We start from the raw sequence: 21278 nt of genomic DNA on the forward strand, positions 1-21278 counted from the left end.
ATAGTCGCGAAGGAAAGCGGGAAGAGTGAAGTGGTCAAGAATGGGCTCGGCGGGCTCCCCCACCCCACCCCCCGGGAGGTGTGAGCCTGGGAGGCACTGGGCCAGAAGGGAATAGAAACACTGCGGCCCTGGCGGGAAGAGGACCAGGAGACAGGCTGCCCAAACACCCGGTCCTTGACCAAGCTCGGCATTCTTTGGTGCCAGAAGGCCAACCTTATCCAGCCGCCTTGCCCCAGCCTGCCTTGCACGGGACTGAGTGGGGGTGTGAGCAGAAGGTGTGGCAGTTTTTTAGCTTCCCGGGCACAGGCTTGGAGGAATTGGTTTCTGGGTGACTGCAAGCATTGTAGCTTACTTGGTAAGAATAAAAGAAGTCTGAAGTGAAGAAGAAAGACTATCTTCTTTAAGCTTCTATCTGGTGGTGTGGGTGACTCTAGAAAAAGTCATTGGCAGTAAAGTGTGGCAACTCGGTGACGGAGATGAGCCTGAAAAACCAAGACAGCACAGCAGTGGGCGCTGGACACAGTATCCAAAAAAGCCAACCGTTTGCCAGGTGTAGCACTGAGGTAACTGCTGGGAAGGAGCCTTCAAAAAACAGAAGCAGGGGTACAATAGGTTAGGGAAAATAGAACTTCTGGCCTCTCTGAGTTTGCGGGATGTGAGGGAATAAAAAGGACCGGATATAGAGGCATTGATGGAGGGTAAGCAAATCATCCAGAACCTTGGATATGCCTGAACTTTTTAATTTTTCTCCTGTTGGCAATGGAGAGAGTTTTAAGCAGGCAGAGGCCACTAGGCTTTTATTTGCAAGGGTTAGCGCTCAGATCTAGAAGATGGAGGAAGAAATCGAAGTTACGTTCTCTTCCTTGCACCCCAGTCCTTTGTAATTCTTCTAGTTACGGCATGCACGGCAGGGCCTTTGACATCATCTCCTGAGACAGCACTTGGGACAATGGTCATAAAATGTGACTTGAAATGAGCCTCAGAAGAGCAGAGCGGCATGGGCTCTGCAGTCTGGTTGCTCCTTTTACTTTGTACGTTTGATCTTTTGGGACAGGGTCTTGCTTTATATATCCTTGGCTGACCTGAACTCATGTGTAGTTCAGGCTAGCCTCAAGCTTGCAGTAGTCCTGCCTCAGCCTCCCAAATGCTGGGATTATATGTGTGTTCCACCATACCCAGCACAATGTTTTGATTACTACTTATTCTACTCAATCTACTAGTTATGACTTTAGACAAAAATCATTTACATCTCTGTGCTTGTTTTCTTATTTGCCAAGTGATACTGATACATTGATTGTAGAGACTCATTTAAAGATGAGTGGTCCCGGAAATGCCTAGCATATATTGTGTATTCACTGATGGTGGCTAATACTTTCCTTCACACAATATAGGGCTGCTCCATTGGGCTCTTGAGGGAAAAGAGGAGTCTAACTCTTGAAGCAATATAGAAACTGAAGGGGACAGAAGAAATTCTGATCAAACAGGAGTTTCTGGAGTACAAGGTTAAACAGGAATCTACAAACAGCCAAAAAGCATGGGACCAAGAATAAGCAAAGTCATGGAGAAAAGGGGCTGCTAGGGGTGTCCCCCTGGTGCTCCTGACTCTGAAGTTCAGGATGTGGGCTGGGTCAGACACCCTGCGGGCTTTGTGGAGAAAGAAAAGGTGAGAACAGAAGCTGGCACAAACTGATGGCTAGTATCCACCCTGGAGGTTCGGCCAGAGGCCATTGAGAATGCCACCATCAGTGCACAAGTGCTTTGTACCCAAGGCACGAAGGAAGTCTGCCAGGATATGTGGATATGGGGGGTGGAGAATAAGGGGCCAGGCACTAGGGAAGGTGGTTGTGCCAATACTTTGAACTTGTTTTTAAAATCGTATACATATTCATTGTGTGTGGGGGGAGGATATGTGCACATGAGTGCAGATACCCACAGAGACCAGGAGAGGGTATTCGATCCCCTGGACTGGAGTAACAGGTGGTTTTGAGTTGTCAGATGTGAGTGTTGGGACCCACTGGGTCCTATACAAGACTTTCTTTTGGTTTGGTTTTGTTTGGTGTGCGTGTGAGAGAGAGAGAGGAGGGAGAGAGATTGTTTACTTTCAAGACAGGGACTATGTAGCCCTGGCTGACCTAGACCTTCCTATGTAGATGAGTCCAACCTCAAACTGACAGAGATGTGCCTGACTGTCTTCTGAGGGTTTTTGTTTATGAGTGTAAATGTACATTTACAGTGTGTTTGGGGTATCCACAGAAATCAGAGGAAGATATTGGATCCCCCTGAGCTGGAGTTAACAGGCACTTGTGAGCTGCCTCAAGCTCATGTGGGTGCTGGGAACCAAACTTGTGTCCTCTTAACTGAGCCTTCTCTCCAGCCCTTACTTTTGATTTCTAAAGCTTCTCATGCTTTTGAAGATTAGACTATCTCCTTGCTTTCTTCATGAAAGATCCTTTTGCTGGCCAGGGCATTGTAGGTGAGAAAAATTCATTCCATTCACTTTTAAAGTCTTTGGAATGGAAGTGTAAAACCCAGTGTGAGGCCATATGACAAATGGCTTCATTGTGTGAGGTGAGAAAGCCAATGGTGGTTAGGGGCTTGGGGATGTCGCTGGAAGGAGGGTGCCACCTGATTCCTTGGCAGTGTGTCTTAGTGACATTGGCAAGGTAGAAGAACTGCTGGCTGACGTCACAGAACAACAGGAGCTGTCCCAGCAGATGTCAGATGTCCTTCCTCACCCTGTGGGTTTACAGATGGTGTGGATGAGGTGACTGGACTCAGAGGTCAGAGAATATTGGGGAAAGCACTGCACTGCTCAGAAGGAGCTAGAGAGGCTCTTGGAACAACGTTGGGAGGGAACTTCAAAGGTGGTCTCTTTGGGGACTGGTTGCTTTCTTTGTCTTGACCAGTCTTGTCATCCTGCGTCCAGAATGAATTGCTGCAAGATCTAGAGGAGCTGGAGCAAGAGGAACTAACTCGGGCTGTTAAGTATGGGCAATAGGGAGGAAGAACCTCCATCTGTATCATCTGCCTAGTCACAAAGGATCCAGGCAGAAGAAGCTGCTGCTTCAGTTATATGGATTGCTGGCTCATTATAGCCACTGACTGAAAGGGACTGGGGACTGAAACCCAGAATCCAGCCTGTGCTCCACTCAGCAAGTTGTGCATCCTCAAGAAGGGACACAAATCCGAGTGATAGGCTTGGTTGTTTGTCTTTCCCTCGGTGTGGGAATGTGCATCATCAAGCAGAAGAAGCACATCTTTAGTTTTAGATGGTTTTGTTCTCTGGAGAGACAATTCCACAGGCTGTGGGTGTCAGAGCAGGAACTGGCTGGAGGTTCCAAAGCTTGAATACTTCTCTTTTCTGGGTACCCTCCCCCCAAAAGGATGAAAACAAAGAAGCACTAAAGCAATTGGAAGGCTGGGTATCCTGCCTGAGAGTTTGGGTTGTCTTCCTGCTGCTGTTCTTAAGGGCAAAACCCTGAGAGCTAGCTGTAGGAGCACAGCTTTGGGTTTCCTGCTGCACTGGCAGTGTGACTCTGGGCTCCTTTTTTTTTTTTTTTTTTTTTTTTTTTTGCATTAAAGACTGCTTTTTGTCCCCAGTAAAACTGGGTATGGATCCCTAGTGTCTGCATGCCTTATCTATACCTGAGATCCTCCTCCTGTTCTCAGAGCCTTGTTTTAAGTAGTGAAAACTAATGACTAGGGAAGGGGAGTTGAGAAAACAAATGGCTATTTCCAATAACCCAGACTGCATTCTGGGCAGTTTTACCTTTCCATTTGATTTGTCATGGAGTTGCCTAGTGTCTAAAGTTAAGAAATTGCAGGAATATACCCTGTGTCTCTCAAAGATAAAAAACAGCCAGCCTGTAATCCCAGTACTCTGGAGGCTGAAGCACAAGGGTCATGAGTTTGAAGCCAGTCTGAGCTTCAGAGGGCGTTTTAGGGTACTGAAGGAGAGGGGGCGGAGAGAGAAGAGAGGAAATCAGGTCATGAGAAGCCAACCTGAGCCTTTCTCATTGCTTTGTCGCTCAGTCGTGCCTCCAACAAGAAAGCCTCATTTTTCTTCTGCAAGGGCAAGTAGCTTTCCTTCATCCAGAACTCACAGTTCACAAGCCTTGGCTTGAACTCGTGTTACTTCAGTATCTAGGAGCCCTGGGTCCCTGGCTTTCCCTCATTGGTGGCTACAGTGATACCGGAGGGAAAGTGCACCCAGACAGCAAGCGCGCCCTAATGTTTTTGTGGGTCACGTCAGCAGGCAGGTTGAGTGTCAGAGACAGGCCCTCCGCTCCTCTGTCAACTTCTCCTTCCAAACACAAAACAGAAAGAAGGATGCTATCACTTTGAACTGTAACTGGGCAGAACAACCAGGGCTTTTCCCTCCTTGTCCCATCTGCTGCTAGAACAAAAACGTGAAATAAGAGCCACAAACTCAGTCGGCACAGTAAAGCTTCCCCAAGCCAATTTCATTAACTGGCACATGTGTCAAAAGTACAGGTTCCAGGCTTTGGGCAGAAATCCGCCCTCAGTATGTTCTCCATCAAGACTCTCTTGAGGAAAGAATGTCTCTGACTCTACTTGATGAAACTAATTAGGTTTATTTTTATGTAAAAGATTTTCCCCTCAGACCCTCCTCCTTTTCTCCTTAGCCCCCCCACCTCAGCCATTTTCAAACTGTGACTTCCAAGGGTTTGAGACGATTAGTGGTGCTGGTGGGCTGACACATGGCCTCAAGCAGCTTGATTTCATTCGTGGGTTGCTCAGGCTGGAACTTGAGCACCCAGGGGTCCTTGAGGACATCCAGGATGGTGGCACGCTTGGTAGCTTGGCGTAGCATCTGGAAGATCAGGTTCTAGGGCAGGGGAGAGAGAGGGCTTGGCTGAGCGTGCCCCGCTTGGGCCACACAGGCAGTGAGCAGCTGGACCTAAGAAAGAAACAGGATAGCCCATCACACTACTCTGGTGAAAGGGTCTGGGGCCCTGTTTTTATGCTGGAACCCTAAAAGAAAAGAGAAGAGCTCTTTGCATGATCCCTTCTGCCCTAAAGGGATCAATGCTGGAACCTAATTATCAACCATGTTTAAGGTTTGACACTCAGTGGTTAGCCCTCTTAAGTCCTCCCCATCATTTTGGGTAGGGACTAGAAATGGCTCTAGCACAGAAAAGTGGCCCCCTAGGAGGATGGGAGGCAGGAGGTCTAAATTTGGTATTTACTTTCCCTCCCCATGGGTCATCCCTAAGGCCTCAGCCCTCCTGGGGGAGCCAGCACCTTGCACTCCTGAGAAACTTCGAGATTAGCTGGGAACATGACCTCCTTCTGGGTCTCTCTCAGCAGCTTCTTGAGATTGGTGTCATCGAAGGGCAGATGTGCAACCACTAGAGTGTAGAGGATGACGCCCATGCTCCAGGTGTCAGACAGGAAAGGGTTGTAGGGCAAGCCCAGCAAGATCTCTGGGCAGGCATAAGCAAAGCTGCCACAGTAGGTCTGGCTGAGGTGGGAAAGGCAGCTCATTTGGCGGTAAGAAGGGCTACTACACACAGGCTGGCTAGAAGGCATCATCACCATCTTGGCGAAGCCAAAGTCCGATATCTTCACATTCTCCCGCTTGTCCAGCAACAGGTTCTCCAACTTTAAGTCCCTACCAGCAGCAGAAAGGCTGGGGGTCAGGCTGAGGAGAGGGCTTAGTGTTAGACCGGGAGCTGAAAGGAGAGTGGTCAAAGACTAGAGCTGAGGGCAGGAGAGGTGGGAGAGAGACATCTGAGAAGTACAGAGGGGCCAGCAGTGGTTGGTGGTGCACGCCTTTAATCCCAGCACTGGGGAGGGAGACAGAGGCAGGCGGATCTCCGAGTTGATAGAGTTCCAGTTCAGCCAGAGCTACATAGAGAAATCCCATCTCAAAGGAAAAAAAAAAAAAAAAAAAAAAAAAAAAAAAAAGCAAAGCCATGGAGTTGTGAACAGAGCCCAAAAGGAAGAGAGGATGGTACCTGAGGACCACTAGTTCACCATTGTGTAAAAAGTGCTCCACACAGTGGATACAAGTGTCCTTGACCAGATGATTACAATATGGTGAACAAATGGACCTAGGTATTGAGAGATGTCAAGAGAAAAGAGCAGAAAATGGGCAATATGCATAAAACCCCTATGAGATCCCAAAGCCCAGTCTGGTGACTATCCTCACCGATGCACGATGCCCTTGCTGTGCAGGTAGGCGATGCCCAAGGCCATCTGAGAGAACCACTTGCCAGCAAGGGTCTCAGAGCAGGCTCCATATCGTTGGATCCATTCGAGGACATCACCACCCTGAGCCAGCTCCAAAATGATGTATACTCGGGATGTGGTCTCAATGGCCTGATAGAAGTTGATGAGGTACTTGTGCCGTAAGACTTTCATTACCTGATCCCAAAAGAGGGAACCATCAAACCTGGCCAATTCTGGCTGTGCTGGCCTTCCTCTACTCTCCCATTGCTACTTACAACGCTGCAACAGAATCAGCTGGTGTCTGGGTAAATTCCATTTTGCATTTTAACTTGGCAGGGGATGGATAGTGGCTGGATAGTTGTGCATAGGAAAGAGGGTGTGTGTGTGTGTGTGTGTGTGTGTGTGTGTGTATTTATTACAGGATTTTCCTACTTAAGACTTTCAGTTCTGGTTTGGAGGTTTCTGGATCCACCCCTTTCTATAGTTATACCCCTAAGATACCTCAAGTAGTTTGTCAATAAGCCTCAGTTCCCTCTTTCAGATCCCTTTCTGACCTGTATCTCACGTGGTAGGAACTTGTTAAGATAGTCATCAGAGGCTTTCTTCTTTGAGATGATCTTGACAGCCACCATGACCTTCTGCTTTGTGTAATAAGCCTCATATACAGTTCCATAGGAGCCATGGCCAATGACCTTGCCCACTTCATAACCATACTCCTCCATGACAGAGCGATAGGCTGGGGTAACTGATGCTGTTTCCGAGGTATCTCCCTTCCCCATGATGATGTTGCGTAGCAGGGAGCTCTGCTACTTAGAAACCTGTCTACTGAGAAGCCACCTTGAGCCACTGAAGGGAAGGTACCAAAGTGAAGTTAGTCTCCTAATGTTTACCAATCATACAAGTCTGGGATCCTGGGCTTGGCCCTTCACTAAGAACTTGGAAGGGGAAAGAAAGGAACATTCTTTTTGTCTTGGCTAGCTGTTGTTACTTCCATGTCTTAGTTACAGAACTTCCAAGGTCCCAAGTTCCATACATCCCTTTTTTCATCATTGGCCATAAAGCTTGAAATAAAGTGCAGTTCAGAACATATTCACTAGAAAAGGCACTTTATACAATCTGGTGAGCATCCCCTATGGTCCCTTTATTTTACTATGTGCCCTGTGCTAGATAATATGCAGAAATACTAGGGTCCAGCATGAGAAAAGTGTGTATACAGGACTGCAAGGTATTGAAGTGTATTCTAAGAATTCAGTCTTGAGCTGCATTCTTGCTTTACATAATCAGCAATATCCTTGTTTTCTAGCATCATTTCCTACCTTTCAGTGTTCTGTTTTCACTGCTGATTAAACCCAGGGCCTTCTTATGCTAGGCCAGCACTCTACCGACAACCCACACCTTCCCAGCCCCTGCATCTGTTTATCCTTTAATCACATCCCCAACATTCTGTCACAAGCCTGATCTCCTCAGACCTTCATGTCCTCCCTTATGGATCTCACACACTCCCAAGGCTTCAGTTACCACATTTATACTATGGCTCCTTGTGTCAGTTCTGTCCCAGATACTTATTGGAGCTCAAGATAGTGCACATTTGCTCACTAAATATCAGGAATATGTCTTCTCTCTGCACCTCAAACTCATATCCAAAACTGAACTACTTCCTCCTCTCAGACTTCCATGTTGTCCTGAATGTAGACATCAAAATACCATGGCAGCACCATCTGCCTTGGAGCCTACACCCTATCTCCTTAACCTAAATTTCTCATTCCTAGCCTACGGTGGTGGTGGTGGTGGCAGTGTCTCACACCTTTAATCCCAGCACTTGGGAGGCAGAGACAGGCAGATCTCGGTGAGTTCTAGGCCAGCCTGATCTACAGAGCGAGTTCCAGGAAAGGCTACAAAGCTACAGAGAAACCTTGTCTTGAAAAAATTCAAAGGAAAAATTTTTTTCTTATTCTTAATGCACTTGAAGGTTCTAGAGAGATGGCTAGGGAGTTAAGATCATTTACTCTGCAAACATGAAGTTCATGCCCAACATCTACAAAAAATCCATGTGCCAGGTGGATCTCTGTGAGTTTGAGGCCACCCTGGCCTACAAAGTGAGTTCTAGGACAGCTAGAGATAGACAGAGAAACCCTGTCTTGAAAAACAAACAAACAAAGGCAAGTGCAGCCCCAGCACTGAATAAGGTGGGCACAAGAGGATCACTATGGCTTGCTGACTTCCAGCCTGCTCCAGAGATGCAAGCTTCAGACCAATGCAGCGAGGGACAGAGGGCATCTAGTGAACATAGGTGCACAATCTTGCACACGAAATTACCCATACAGTAATGCATTCACATTTGTGTGCCCACTGACATTCCTGCTTAGCACAGCTACCTAGTCTCTTGCAAGCCTTCTGCCCCCCTCTAGTTCGAGCATGTATGTGAGGGACACGTGTTCATGCATGCAAAAGCCAGAGTAGGACACTGGCTATCTTTCTAGTACTTTTCCTTATAGCCTTGAGACAGAGTTTGTTAATAAACTGGAAGCTTGACCTTTTGGCTAGTGTGCCTGGCCATCCTTTGGATCCACTTAACTCTGTCACCAATTACATGCAAATTTTATAAGCATTTGCAGTTTTTTGCATAGCTACTAGCATTTTGAACTCAGGTCTTTATGCAGGCAGAGGAAAGCATCTTACCCATGGAGCCATCTCCCTAACCTCATACATCTGATTATTATTATTATTATTATTATTGAGACAGGGTTTCTCTGTATTGCTTTGGAGCTGATTTTTTTTTTTTTTAATAGGGTTTCTCTGTGTAGCCCTGGGTGTCCTGGAGCTCAATTTATAAACCAGGCTGACCTCAAACTCATAGATGTGCCTGCCTCTGCCTCCAGAGTGCTGGGAATAAAGGTGTTTGCGTTTGTCCCCACCACTACCTGGCTCTGGGTTTTTGGGTGTTTTTTTTTTTTTTTTTTTTTTTTTGGTTTTTTGGTTTTTTGAGACAGGGTGTCTCTGTGGCTTTGGAGCCTGTCCTGGAACTTGCTCTGTAGACCAGGCTTGCCTCATACTCATAGAAATCCACCTGCCTCTGCCTCCCAAGTGCTGGGACTAAAAGCATGGGTCTGGCCTAGCTCTGATTTTTATTTCTGTTTAAAATAGTTGAGGCTGGAGAGATGGCTCGGGGATGAAGAGTGCTGGCTGCTTGGTTCCCTAGCACCCACACGGTAGCTCACACTTGTGACTCAGTCCCAGGTAACCCGATTCCCACAGACTCCTGTACAAATATGGGGCACACAAACTCAAGCAGACAAACACATAAATTAACTAAGACAACTTACTGTCTCTGGATTCTCAGGGCCAAGGCATTTTTAATTTTGAAACAGGGTTTCTCTGTGTAGCCCTGGCTGTCCTAGAACTCACTCTGTAGACCAGGCTGGCCTCAAACTTACTGAGATCTGCCTGCCTCTGCCTCCTGAGTGCTGGAATTAAGGGCATTTGCTACCACCCAGCTCTTTTTCTTTTTCCTGGCAAATTCTGGCTTTTCTTTTTAGGATTTCTTAATTTTGAATGTCTCCCTTTAGTCTTAGCTGGACTCAATCTCATCATCCTACTGTTTTAGAGTCCCAAGTACTGGGATTATACGCACACACCGATACAAGTGGCCATGATTGCTTATCTTATATCACCTGCTTTACAGGTTAACAGAACAGTCAGTGATAGTAGATGTGTGAGAAGATGGGGCTGGAGAAATCCCCAGTCAGTAGAGTACTTGCTGCATAAGCATCAAGCCCTGGATCCGATTCCTGGCATCCATGTAAGAGCGGGTGTGCACTTGTGACCTCAGGGCTAGGAAAGCATAAGCAGGGACACCACTGGAGCTCACCTGGCAAACATCAGTTAGCTCCAAGTTCCAGTGAGATAGCCTCCTCCATACACTCCACACACTCATACATTCATATCCAGTGTTTGAGAACAAGGGCATATAAAGACTGGACAGGAGGTAGTTTGGACAATGAGCAAATTCACAAGGCAGGACTTAGAGGCAGAGTTTTGAACACACAATTTATAGAAACATTCAGTGTTCAGATTCTTTTAGCATCTTGAACACTGATTTTATCCAAAGTTATAGTTTTACTCCGTAGCTGCAATGAACTATCAAGAATCAAGAACTTGGGGCTGGAGAGATGGCTCAGTAGTTAAGAGCACTGACTGCTCTTCCAGAGGATCTGGGTTCAATTCTCAGCACCTACATGGCAGCTCACACCTGTCTGTTACTCCAGTACCCAGGAATCTGACACCTTCATACCAAAGCACATAAAATAAATTATTTTTAAAAAGAACTCATGCCAGGAAGTGGAGATGGACGCTTTTAGACCTAGTACTGGGGAGGCAGAGGGTGGTGGATCTCTGAGTTTGAGGCCAGCCTGGTCTACAGAGCAAGTTCCAGGACAGCCAGGGCTACACAGAAACTGTGCCTTGAAAACAACAAACAAACTAAAAAATAATGTGGCAGAAGTGATGGAATGTGAACTCTAAATTATATAGAGAAGGAAACTAGAAACCAAACCAAAGACACTGAAAGATGGGTTGCAAGTCTCAATTGAAAGGAAGAACAAGTTTAGGAGAATGACAGAGCGGAAAAAGTCAGTACCTTAGGGTTTCTATTGCTGTGATAAAATAGCACAGCCCCAAGGAACTTGGGAGGAATGGTTTTATTTCACTTTACAGCTTGTGATTCATAATCCAGAGTACTCAGAGAAAAACTCAAGGGGGCAACCTAGAAGAAACTGCTTTGGAGCCACGAAGGGAAGCTGCTTACTGGCTTGCTCCCCATGACTTGTTCAGCCTACTTTCTTCTCGAACCCAGGACCATCACCCCAGCACCCACAATGAGTGGGCTCTTCTCCATCAATCAAGAAAATGCACCATAGGCACTTTCTCAACTGAGGTTCCTTCTTCCCAAACGACTCTAGCTGATGTCAAGTTTACATAAAACTGCCAGCACAGGCAGAAGGAGTATTCAGAGTTCTTAGAAATTTAGTGGGTCAGACTTGGGTGTGACTAGCACATGCCTACACTCTGAGCACTCATGAGGCCCAAGCAAAAGGACTGCTGTTCTTTTCTTCATGTGTTGTGTATCTGTCATGTATGTAAGGGTTCACATGTAGATGTCAGAGAAGGTGGGTGACTTCTACTTTTGTATTTTTTAGTGTTGTGATAAAACACCATGACCAAGGCAACTTACAGAAAAAAGTTTATTCACAATATAGTTCCAGAGGGTCATGTCTTGAACTGCAAGCAGGAATCCAAGCAGCCTCTCAAAGGCTTCCCCTAGTGGCATTCTCCAACAGGGCCACAATTCCCAAACCTCCCCAAACAATGCCACCAATTGGGAACCAAAAGTCTGAATGCCAGAGATAATGTGGGGCGTTTCATTCATTGGGTGTTTGTTTGTTTTGAGATAGGGCCTCTCATTAAACCTCAACCTCTTCCAAAATAATTACATCATAGGTGACTTATCAAGTCCTACCTGCTGAGTGCGACCCTGCTAGCACTGAAATTCTGCCTTACAACCAGTAAGATAAAGAATTACTCGGAGTACACCATACTAAGGAGATGCACCCAGTTCTGCTTATTACTGCTTGTTATGGCATATTTATACACTGTGGAAATGTACTGCTGTGACTATTGTAATAAAAAGCTGAATAGCCAATAGCTAGGAAGAGGTTAGGCAGGACTTCTGAGGACAGAGAGGTCTCTGGAAAGGTAGAGTCACCAGCTAGACTAGGAGGAAGCAGCATGGGTAGTATGGAAATGAGGTAATGAGCCATGCAACAGAATTTAGATTAAAATAAATGGGTTAATTTAAGTTATAAGAGCTAGTTAGGAACAAGCCTAAGCTACAGACTGAGCTTTCATAATAAGTCTCTGGGTTGTTATTTGGTAGCTGGCTGACTGGACAGACTCATTGTAGCTACTTATCACCTGGCCTGGGACAGGTAATTTGGTAATAATCCCTTCTCTCATCATGAATATAAGGCAAACTAATTTGTTTAATGTACCAAACTTTCTCTTTTGGGCCACCAACCAGTTCCCAAATTATGACACAGAGACTTATTATTAGTTTTGAATACTTGGCCTAGCTTAGACACATTTCTGGTTAGTTCTTTTAACTTAACCTGTTTCTTTTTATCTACTGTTCACCTGGGAGCTTATTACCTTCCTTCTGTATATCTTACTTTCATTGCTTCTCTATGGCTAGGTGGATGGTTGGCATCTGCCTAGCCTCCTGCCCCAGGCATCTCCCTCACTTTCTCTTCCTCCTTCTCTCATTCTTCTCTTTTCTCTGGAGTATAGGTTTATTCTCTACTGGTTGTTCAGCATTTTATTAGATCAATCATGTATATGCCTTAGGCAGGCAAGGTGAAACAGATGCAACACATCTTCTCATAGTTAAACACATCCTTACAATTAACACATCTTTAGAAGGCTAAAGTAATACTCTGCAGTTAAAACAAATGCAACACATCTTAACACATCTTTTCCTAGTTATTCCACAGCTGAGTGATGGTGGTGCACGCCTTTAATCCCAGCACTCAGGGAGGCTGAGGAAGGTGGATCTCTGTGAGTTGAAGGCCAGCCTGGTCTACAGAGTGAGCTGGACAGCTAGAGATACAGAGAAAGCCTGTCTCAAAAAAAAAAAAAAAAAAAAAAAAAAAAAAACCTAAATAATAATAATATTCCACAACAGTTCAGGGAACATGTATTAAACTGCCCAGTACATACAAGAACAGTATTAAGTTCTAAAAATAAAAAGAGATAAATTAGTCTTTGAAAGTTCAAAATTACAAAGGAGACACATGAAAAACATGGAGATAAAGTGATATAAACAAACCTGGAGGAAGTATGGCAAAGACATGAAAACTTATCTGTACGTTCAAGGGAGCTCTCTCGTCAGATAAACAGAGAATGTCAAAGTAGCAGTCTTCACAGGGAGAATAGGAGGCTTACAGGTTTAAGCAATGATACCCAAGATTTCTATCTGAACCAGAACAGTATTCCAGAAAGTTACTAGCCCTGGAGAAGTATTAGGATATGGCTCTGTAAGACCTAATGTTAAGCTGTTTTCTACTTCATTGTCATGGTTAAATGACATTGTACATAAGAATTGGAGCTTTTTAGAAAAACAACGCAATGGAGAGACGGCTCAGTGGTTAAAAGTGTTTGGTGCTTGCTCTTTCTGAGGACCTGAGTTCTCGTTCCCTACACCCACATCCAACAACACGAAACCACTTGTAACGCAAGCTGTAAGGGAATCAACATCCTTTTCTGGCCTCCTTGGGCACTCGAATGCACACACACTCGAAGCTGAGGCAGGACTATTGTTTCAACTGGAGTTCAAGGCCAGACTGGGAAATATAGCAAGTGTCTCGAGAGGAGCAAAAAGTCCAAAACAAAAGCCATTGTGTCAGACTCAATCCCAGCTTCCTAGACTCTCACCCCTCAGGATGATGGGTGGATCAGAAAAAGGGCAGTCGTAGGAATGGGTAGGAGAACGGCTGCTTGTGATTTCCTTTAGTACTTGCTTCCTCTGGAGCTTTGTAAGCCTCCTCTCATTTTGCTCCCACACTGCCCAGTGAGTCACTGCTCAGCGGGAATCCTACAGGGCAAGAACTCCTTCAGCATAGCTGGGCCAGACAGAAGGAAACATTTTCCAAAATAAACTGCAAAATTATAGGGGGAAGGACAAACGCCCCACACAGACATACACAGGAACAAAATGATGGAAGCTGGGTGTGGAGGTGCGTGCCTAGAAACCCCGAAGGCAGAGGAAGAAAAATCTCGAGGCCAGCCGAGACTCCTGGGGTCAAAAAATTAAAAACCTACCTCCGATTAAAACCAGTCCTGTCAGCCGAGCGGTAGTCGCACGCCTTCAGTCCCAGCACTGCGGAGGCAGAGAGGCAAGTGGATCTCCTATTTCGAGGCCAGCAGAGTGAGTTCCAAGACAGCCCGGGCTACATAGAAAAACAAAACAAAAAACCCTGCCCTGTCAACCCTTCCAACTTGCGGGGTGAAATGGCAAACTGCAAGTGCACTTCACTCAGCTCCCGCAAACTTGTCGCTGACAGTGAGCGGGTCAGTGCCGCCGGAAAGCCTTGGAAGCACACCTTTATTTACCAAGGTGTTGAGGCCACAGCACCCTGGCATGGGAACGTGGCGTGAAACCTCGCCCCGCCCAGGTAGGGGCAGCAGGTCCCGCCTCCGGCCGCCCGCGCCCCCACTCCCCGGCCGTCTCTCTCTAGCCTGGGGCAGGCAGCCCGGCTCGCACGAGCCTCCTCCGTGGGAAGCCGCTCGCAAGGCGCGCTCGAGCATCACGGAGAGGAGGTCCCCTCTCGAGCATCACGGCGAGGGCGGAAGTGGTAAGACTGACGTGTCCGGGCCGCGGTGCTGCTCGCCGGGAAGGACGCTTGCATCGCCCGCGGGCTCGGGGAGCGAGCTTCGTGGAGTCCGTAGCGGGTCCCGACGGCAAGCGAGCCACAGCTGTCTGGGGAGCATTTGAGCGAGCCGAGAGTGGACGCCGGTGGCGTGGCCGCAGCCGCGGCGATCAGGCACAGAGACGGACAGCCCCAAGGAGGTCCGTCGTCAGGTCCTCGGCAAGCCTACTGCTCCGGCGCCGCTGTCTGCGAACCCCGGCAGAAGCCCAAGGGCAGCTACGGGGGCCTGTGAGGCCGCTGGCGCCTCTTTGGCCAGCCGGTAGCTCGCAGTGAGGACCCCGAGGCTGCGGCCGGTGCCTCTGCCGGAGCAGCGAGCCCGCCGGGCGTTACCATAGAAACGGGTTGGCGCGCGCAGCAGAGGCCCCGGGTGGGGGAGGCCTGCGAGAGGCGTGAACCCCGGGTCGGGAGTACTATCGAGCCCCCTGTCTTTGGGGTAGTAGTTGTGTGGCGTGGGGTTCGGGAGGCCAATGGGAGGAGGTGGAGCCAATGGGCACTTGACAAACCAGACCCCGGGCGCCACGATTTGATACCTGGTTTCTGTAACCACGGGATTCCTCCCAACAGGTCCTGCTGCCTTAAAGATGACAGTCCTAGGGCACCCTCGAAGTTGGAGCTGCCAGTGTTTGCCAGTCCTCATACTGTTGTTGGGCACAGGCCATGGGCCAGGGGTGGAAGGAGTGACACACTACAAGCCCGGCGACCCTGTCATTCTGTATGTCAACAAAGTGGGACCCTACCATAACCCGCAGGAAACTTACCACTACTATCAGCTTCCAGTCTGCTGTCCTGAGAAGATCCGTCACAAAAGTCTTAGTTTGGGTGAAGTGCTGGATGGGGACCGAATGGCCGAATCTTTGTACCAGATCCGCTTTCGGGAGAATGTGGAGAAGAAAATTCTGTGCCATATGCAGCTCAGTTCTGCACAGGTCAGCTCTCCACATTAGTTACCACTTCACGCCCCCCTCTCTGCCCCCCTGCACAGACTTGCATTTATTTACTACAGAAACTGTTTGGAATGAACCACAACCTAGTGTACTTGCTTAGATGTTCAGAACTGACTTTTCAAGGTTACATGGATACTGAGATGCAGAACTAATTAATACTAGAACCCAGGGCTCCTCATTCAAAACTGTCAGGAATAGGTCCTACTTAAGACGGCTGTGTAATTCTCTTTCCTTTCATACATTCTTTTTTTTTATGCATATAGAGTATTTTTTATTTAATTTTATATAACAAAGTCCAATTAAATGAAAACAAACATTTATACACAATATTTGGGAATTTGGGCGTCGTTCTTTCCAAACTACTTCCTGCTGGCCTTTCATACATTCTTTTGGCTCTTTCTCAGCGCCTTTACTTTCTAACTTTTCCCTTTTTTTGTTTAGCAAACCCTAGCACTTCTTAATCAATTCCAGTATTTTTTTTTTAAACTTTGCCCCACTTATTTTTCTGAGACTTTATCCCTTCAAAATTATACTTGCTCATTTTTGGGAAGCAGTATACCAGAATCAGTCAGGGAGTCTCAGTGGAAGACACTCTTGTTCCCTTAGTGACTTTGACAATGTTTAGAGACATTTGAGGTTTTTGTATTTGTTCAACTCCAAGATGAACCTTCTAAGTGCTGGGAGAACAGGGATGTTCTATCTTATGCCTGGCTTTGGAGATGTTTTTTATTGTCATAATTCATTGGTACTATTGGTGTGTAGTGAGTAGACCTCAAAGATGCTGAATTCTGTAGTGCACAGATCAGCATCTCCCTACAACACAGCCCAAAACATGAGCCAGGTTTGAGAAACACTGTGCTAACTCTGAAAGGCTTTGTGAAAGGCTTTGTACTGACCCCTGGCTTGTTCTTTGTAGGTGGAACAGTTGCGACAGGCCATTGAGGAATTGTATTACTTTGAATTTGTGGTAGATGACTTGCCAATCCGTGGTTTTGTGGGCTACATGGAAGAGAGTGGCTTCCTGCCACATAGCCACAAGATAGGCCTCTGGACACATTTGGACTTCCACCTAGAATTCCATGGAGATCGAATTATATTTGCCAATGTTTCAGTTCGGGATGTCAAGCCCCACAGCTTGGATGGGTTACGATCTGATGAATTCCTAGGCCTTACTCACACTTACAGTGTGCGCTGGTCTGAAACTTCAGTGGAGCGTCGGAGTGACAGGCGCCGTGGTGATGATGGTGGTTTCTTTCCTCGAACATTGGAAATCCATTGGTTGTCCATCATCAACTCCATGGTGCTTGTGTTCTTACTGGTGGGTTTTGTGGCTGTTATTCTAATGCGTGTGCTTCGAAATGACCTGGCTCGGTACAATCTAGATGAAGAGACCAGCTCTGGAGGCTCTAGTGATGACTTTGACCAGGGTGATAATGGCTGGAAAATTATCCATACAGATGTCTTCCGCTTCCCTCCATACCGTGGTCTGCTCTGTGCTGTGCTTGGTGTGGGCGCCCAGTTCCTGGCCCTTGGCACTGGTGAGGTGATATGAATTGCTCTCAAAGGGTAGTATATAGGTTATTATAAGAGTTCAGTGGATCCTTCTATTCAAGGTGAGAGAAAAACCTAAGGGAATTGGTAGCCCTCGTGAGGTAGTGTTTGGGTTTTCCTGACAGCAGAACTAGGGAAATGTTATCACACGAGGCTCTGGATCTGGGTTAAGGGGAATGATTTCTCTGACACTCGTTAGGTGAGACCTAACGAGTTTTCTACTACTACCCCGTAGGCATTATCGTCATGGCATTGCTGGGCATGTTCAATGTGCACCGTCATGGAGCCATTAACTCAGCAGCCATCTTGTTGTATGCTCTGACCTGCTGCATCTCTGGCTATGTGTCAAGCCACTTCTACCGGCAGATTGGAGGCGAGCGTTGGGTGTGGAACATCATTCTCACCACCAGTCTCTTCTCTGGTGAGAACTTCCCCTTTGTGATGGGTCTGCCTCGACGAGGGACTAAGGGCATTTCATGGGTCCTGGGCTAGTCAGTGCAGGGGATATAGGGAGGATTTTTAAAAATATTTATGTATATGACTATTTTGCCTGCATGTATAACACATGTATACAATGCCATGGAAGCCACATGAAGGTGTCTGATCCCCTGGAACTGGAGTTATAGATGGTTGTGAGCTACCATGTGGGTTCTGGGAACCGAACCCAAGCCCTCAGTAAGAACAACAAGTGCTATTAATCAGAAAGAATCTCTCTTGCTGGGTAATGGTGGCACTCCTTTAATCCTGGCACTCAGGAGGCTGGATGCAAGGGCAGCCTGGCCCACAGAGTTCCAGGACAGTCAGGGCTGAATAGACTCTGTCTAAAACAACAGCAACAACAAAACAAAACAAAAAACCAGCATGAGCCACTGCCTAGCTTATTTCATGTGGGACCTTGGGATTGAACCGAATGAGGCCTTCGTGAAAAGCGTTTTACCAACTGAGCCATCAGTTCCTCAGACATGCTTAAGTAATGTGGTGTGTGTGTACTTGTGTGGGTGTTGTGAACTTGTGTGTACCGGGAAGGCAGAGGTATCTTCCTCAGGAGTTCAACTTGCTTTTGGAACCAGGGTCTCATTGAATTGGCTAGAGTAGATGTTCATCAAACCCTAAAAATCCTATCTTTGCCTTCCTTGTACTGGGGTCATGAGCTGTAGCCACCACATCTGACATGTTTTTGTTGTTTGTTCTAAATGTGGATGCTGGGGAATCCAACTGGGGTCTTCATGCTTTTGGGGGAAAGGGCTTTACTGATTGAACCATTTTTTCAACTCCCTTAAGTAGCATCCTTAAGTTTATTTATTTATTTTTGGTTTTTCAAGACAGGATTTCTCTGTATTGCTTTGGAGCCTGTCCTGGAACTCTCTCTGTAGACCAGGCTGGCTTTGAACTCACAGAGATCCACCTGCCTCTGCTTCCCAAGTGCTGGGACTAAAGGCATGCACCACCAATGCCCAGCTTTATTTTCTAATACTCCTTTTATTTTGGAGGTAGGTTTTTGTAGCCTTCAAGCCAGATCCGCCCTGCTTCCCACCCCCACCAAGATGGGCAAGATGGGGTTTCTCGGTGTAATAGCCCTGACTGTCCTGGAACTCTCTTTGTAGACTAGGCTGGCCTCTGCCTTTGGAGTGTTGGGAATAAAGGTGTATGCCACCTGAGAACAGATCCTTAACCCAAAGGACTGTTTTTTTGCTAGGAATTCCCACTCTCAAACCATGATAAAGCAACTGTCTTGATTCTTGATGGCATTGGGTAGGGAAAGAGGGTGTTCAAAAAATAAAGAACAAGGAACAGTGAGCTGTAAAAGGGTAGAGGTGAACTCAATCAACTCTGGACATCTGGGAGCATAGTTGGGCCCTGTAAGTGGCAGGCTACTTCATCCCTCTCCCCTTTAGGTCCAGTCAGAGTGGGGTGTCACAGGGATGTTGCTCCTACTGCTGACCCTCCTCCCTGCAGTGCCTTTCTTCCTGACGTGGAGTGTGGTGAACTCAGTGCATTGGGCCAATGGTTCGACACAGGCTCTACCAGCCACAACCATCCTGCTGCTTCTCACAGTATGGCTACTGGTAGGCTTTCCTCTCACTGTCATCGGGGGCATCTTCGGGAAGAACAACGCCAGTCCCTTTGATGCCCCCTGTCGGACCAAGAATATCGCCAGGGAGATCCCACCGCAACCCTGGTACAAGTCTGCTGTCATCCACATGACTGTCGGTGGCTTCTTGCCTTTCAGGTATCCTCACTTCATACCACGGCCATCGCTCTTGGGGGTTTTAGTTTGGTTTGGTTGTAAACACTTTTGTTTGTTTGTTTATTTATTTGTTTGTTTTTGGAGACAGTCTTATGAGGCTGGCTTAAAATGTACAATTTTGCCTTAGGTGCTTGAATTATAGAAGTGTTACCACATCTTGCCACTGTCGGTGTTTGATTTAGCTTTTCCTTCTGCCACTTCCTCAATACCATAACCCAGTAACAATCCCCAGTTCATGGAGAGCTCATTAAATGGTGTCTCCTAGCGCTAATCAGGAATGCGCTTCCGCTGGTTCAGATATGACTGTTTCACTTGTGAAGCTCTCCTACTCAGCAAACAGACAGAGCAATCAGATGGCTTTAACCCTTGTGTCACTGCCTGTAGGACCTGCTTTCCCTTTAATGTTTACAAGCATGTAAAACTTATTCATTCGGTTCATTACATACCTTCTTGTTTTGTTTGGTTTTTGGTTTTTCGAGACAGGGTTTCTCTGTGTAGCTTTGGAGCCTGTCCTGGAACTCACTCTGTAGACCAGGCTGGCCTTGAACTCACAGAGATCTGCCTGCCTCTGCAGTGCTGGGATTAAGTGTGCCACCACTGCCCAGCTGCTATGTACCTTTTAAACAATACAACCGAAAATAAATGAAATACAGTATCTGCTCTTTTTCCTTTTTCTTTCTTACTCCCTTTTTGTACTACTGGAGTGTATGTAATGCCTCATGCATTATTTGGCAAGCACTCTACCACTGAGTGATATCCCAACGCTTTTTTAATCTTCTGTTTTGAGACAGTCTCACTAAGTTTTCCAGGCTGACTTTGACCTTGCTCTGTAGCCCAGACTGACTTTGAATTTGGCAGTCCTCCTGCCTCAGCCTCCCAAATTGTAGTAGTGTAGATAGATGCCTGTCAGGGAAGAAGTTCACGAAATAAGAACACAGGCAAAGGAATCTCCAGGGAGCCTTGATTTCCTTAGTGACTGCAATATAGGCAGGTGTGGGTGAGTTGGACTCGGCTCGGGTTGGTGTTGGAAGCGCTTTAATGCCGTGCCCTCTCTTCTCTTCACAGTGCCATCTCTGTGGAGCTGTACTACATCTTTGCCACGGTCTGGGGTCGAGAGCAGTACACTCTGTATGGCATCCTCTTCTTCGTCTTCGCCATCCTGCTGAGTGTGGGGGCTTGCATCTCAATTGCACTCACCTACTTCCAGTTGTCAGGGGAAGATTACCGCTGGTGGTGGCGATCCGTGCTGAGCGTCGGCTCCACTGGACTGTTCATCTTCCTCTATTCCGTTTTCTACTATGCTCGGCGCTCCAACATGTCAGGGGCAGTACAGACAGTAGAGTTCTTTGGCTACTCTTTACTGACTGGCTATGTCTTCTTCCTCATGCTGGGCACCATCTCCTTTTTTTCTTCCTTAAAGTTCATCCGTTATATCTATGTTAACCTCAAGATGGACTGAGCTCTGAGTGACAGAACTACTGCTCTCATGCTTTCATCATGCCCCATTGATTCCACTCGATAGCTTCTGACTGAATTGTGTGATGGCATTGTGGCCTTCCTTCCCCTCTGCCCCTTGGACCTCCCTTCTTTAGAGAGGACCTGGAAATTAAAAATCCCTATGATATAAGGAATATATATTTGAACTTTTTAAGTTGCCTTACATTTTGGTCCTGATTTTTTTCTTTTTACAAATTAAATAAAATTTATTAAGAAAAAGGATCCTGTAGTTGGGAGGTTTTGGTCTAGTTACAGAACCCCAAGACCTGTTGTCAGTGCAGTTCCTTTGAAAAAACAGTCCGCTACTGCCGCACAAACTCTGGACCCTTGGGAACTATCGGCGTGGGGAACCCACGTTGCCAG

General features: G+C 46.8%; 2 protein-coding genes across 4 annotated transcripts; one reads left to right on the plus strand and one right to left on the minus strand.

Annotated features, from left to right (window-relative positions):
• Positions 1–4575: 4575 nt before the first annotated feature.
• Positions 4576–7506, minus strand: Tssk4 (testis specific serine kinase 4). 2 transcript variants are annotated; one of them, XM_051195664.1, is made up of 4 exons: positions 6750–7506; positions 6176–6390; positions 5266–5635; positions 4576–4849 (listed from the first exon to the last, which is right to left on the minus strand). In XM_051195664.1, exons 1-4 carry the CDS (start codon positions 6972–6974, stop codon positions 4667–4669), a joined length of 993 nt encoding a protein of 330 aa, XP_051051621.1. In that variant the 5' UTR covers positions 6975–7506; the 3' UTR covers positions 4576–4666. The 2 variants fall into 2 exon arrangements, with proteins under 2 accessions (XP_051051621.1, XP_051051620.1); XM_051195663.1 differs by having other exon boundaries at positions 5266–5665; positions 6750–7505.
• A 7143-nt stretch (positions 7507–14649) lies between these two features.
• Tm9sf1 (transmembrane 9 superfamily member 1) lies at positions 14650–21137 on the plus strand. 2 transcript variants are annotated; one of them, XM_051195650.1, is made up of 6 exons: positions 14650–14815; positions 15240–15601; positions 16536–17157; positions 17406–17591; positions 19127–19400; positions 20484–21137. In XM_051195650.1, exons 2-6 carry the CDS (start codon positions 15257–15259, stop codon positions 20875–20877), a joined length of 1821 nt encoding a protein of 606 aa, XP_051051607.1. In that variant the 5' UTR covers positions 14650–14815; positions 15240–15256; the 3' UTR covers positions 20878–21137. The 2 variants fall into 2 exon arrangements, with proteins under 2 accessions (XP_051051607.1, XP_051051606.1); XM_051195649.1 differs by lacking the exon at positions 14650–14815 and adding an exon at positions 14826–15016.
• Positions 21138–21278: the final 141 nt, after the last annotated feature.

Source organism: Phodopus roborovskii, unplaced genomic scaffold (assembly GCF_943737965.1).
Source record: "Phodopus roborovskii unplaced genomic scaffold, PHOROB, whole genome shotgun sequence".
NCBI lineage: Eukaryota > Metazoa > Chordata > Mammalia > Rodentia > Cricetidae > Phodopus > Phodopus roborovskii.

Bases quoted from the DNA above. Each gene is read 5' to 3' on its own strand.
- Tssk4 (XM_051195663.1), bottom strand. From the start codon at position 6,974: ATGGGGAAGGGAGATACCTCGGAAACAGCATCAGTTACCCCAGCCTAT. The intron at 6,391-6,749 runs GTCAGAAAGGGA...TTTTGGGATCAG, and splicing joins TCCTACCACGTGAGATACAG to GTAATGAAAGTCTTACGGCA. The intron at 5,666-6,175 runs GTGAGGATAGTC...CCCTCTCCTCAG, and splicing joins AGCAAGGGCATCGTGCATCG to CCTGACCCCCAGCCTTTCTG.
- Tm9sf1 (XM_051195650.1), top strand. From the start codon at position 15,257: ATGACAGTCCTAGGGCACCCTCGAAGTTGGAGCTGCCAGTGTTTGCCA. The intron at 17,158-17,405 runs GTGAGGTGATAT...ACTACCCCGTAG, and splicing joins GTTCCTGGCCCTTGGCACTG to GCATTATCGTCATGGCATTG. The intron at 17,592-19,126 runs GTGAGAACTTCC...TCCTCCCTGCAG, and splicing joins CACCACCAGTCTCTTCTCTG to TGCCTTTCTTCCTGACGTGG.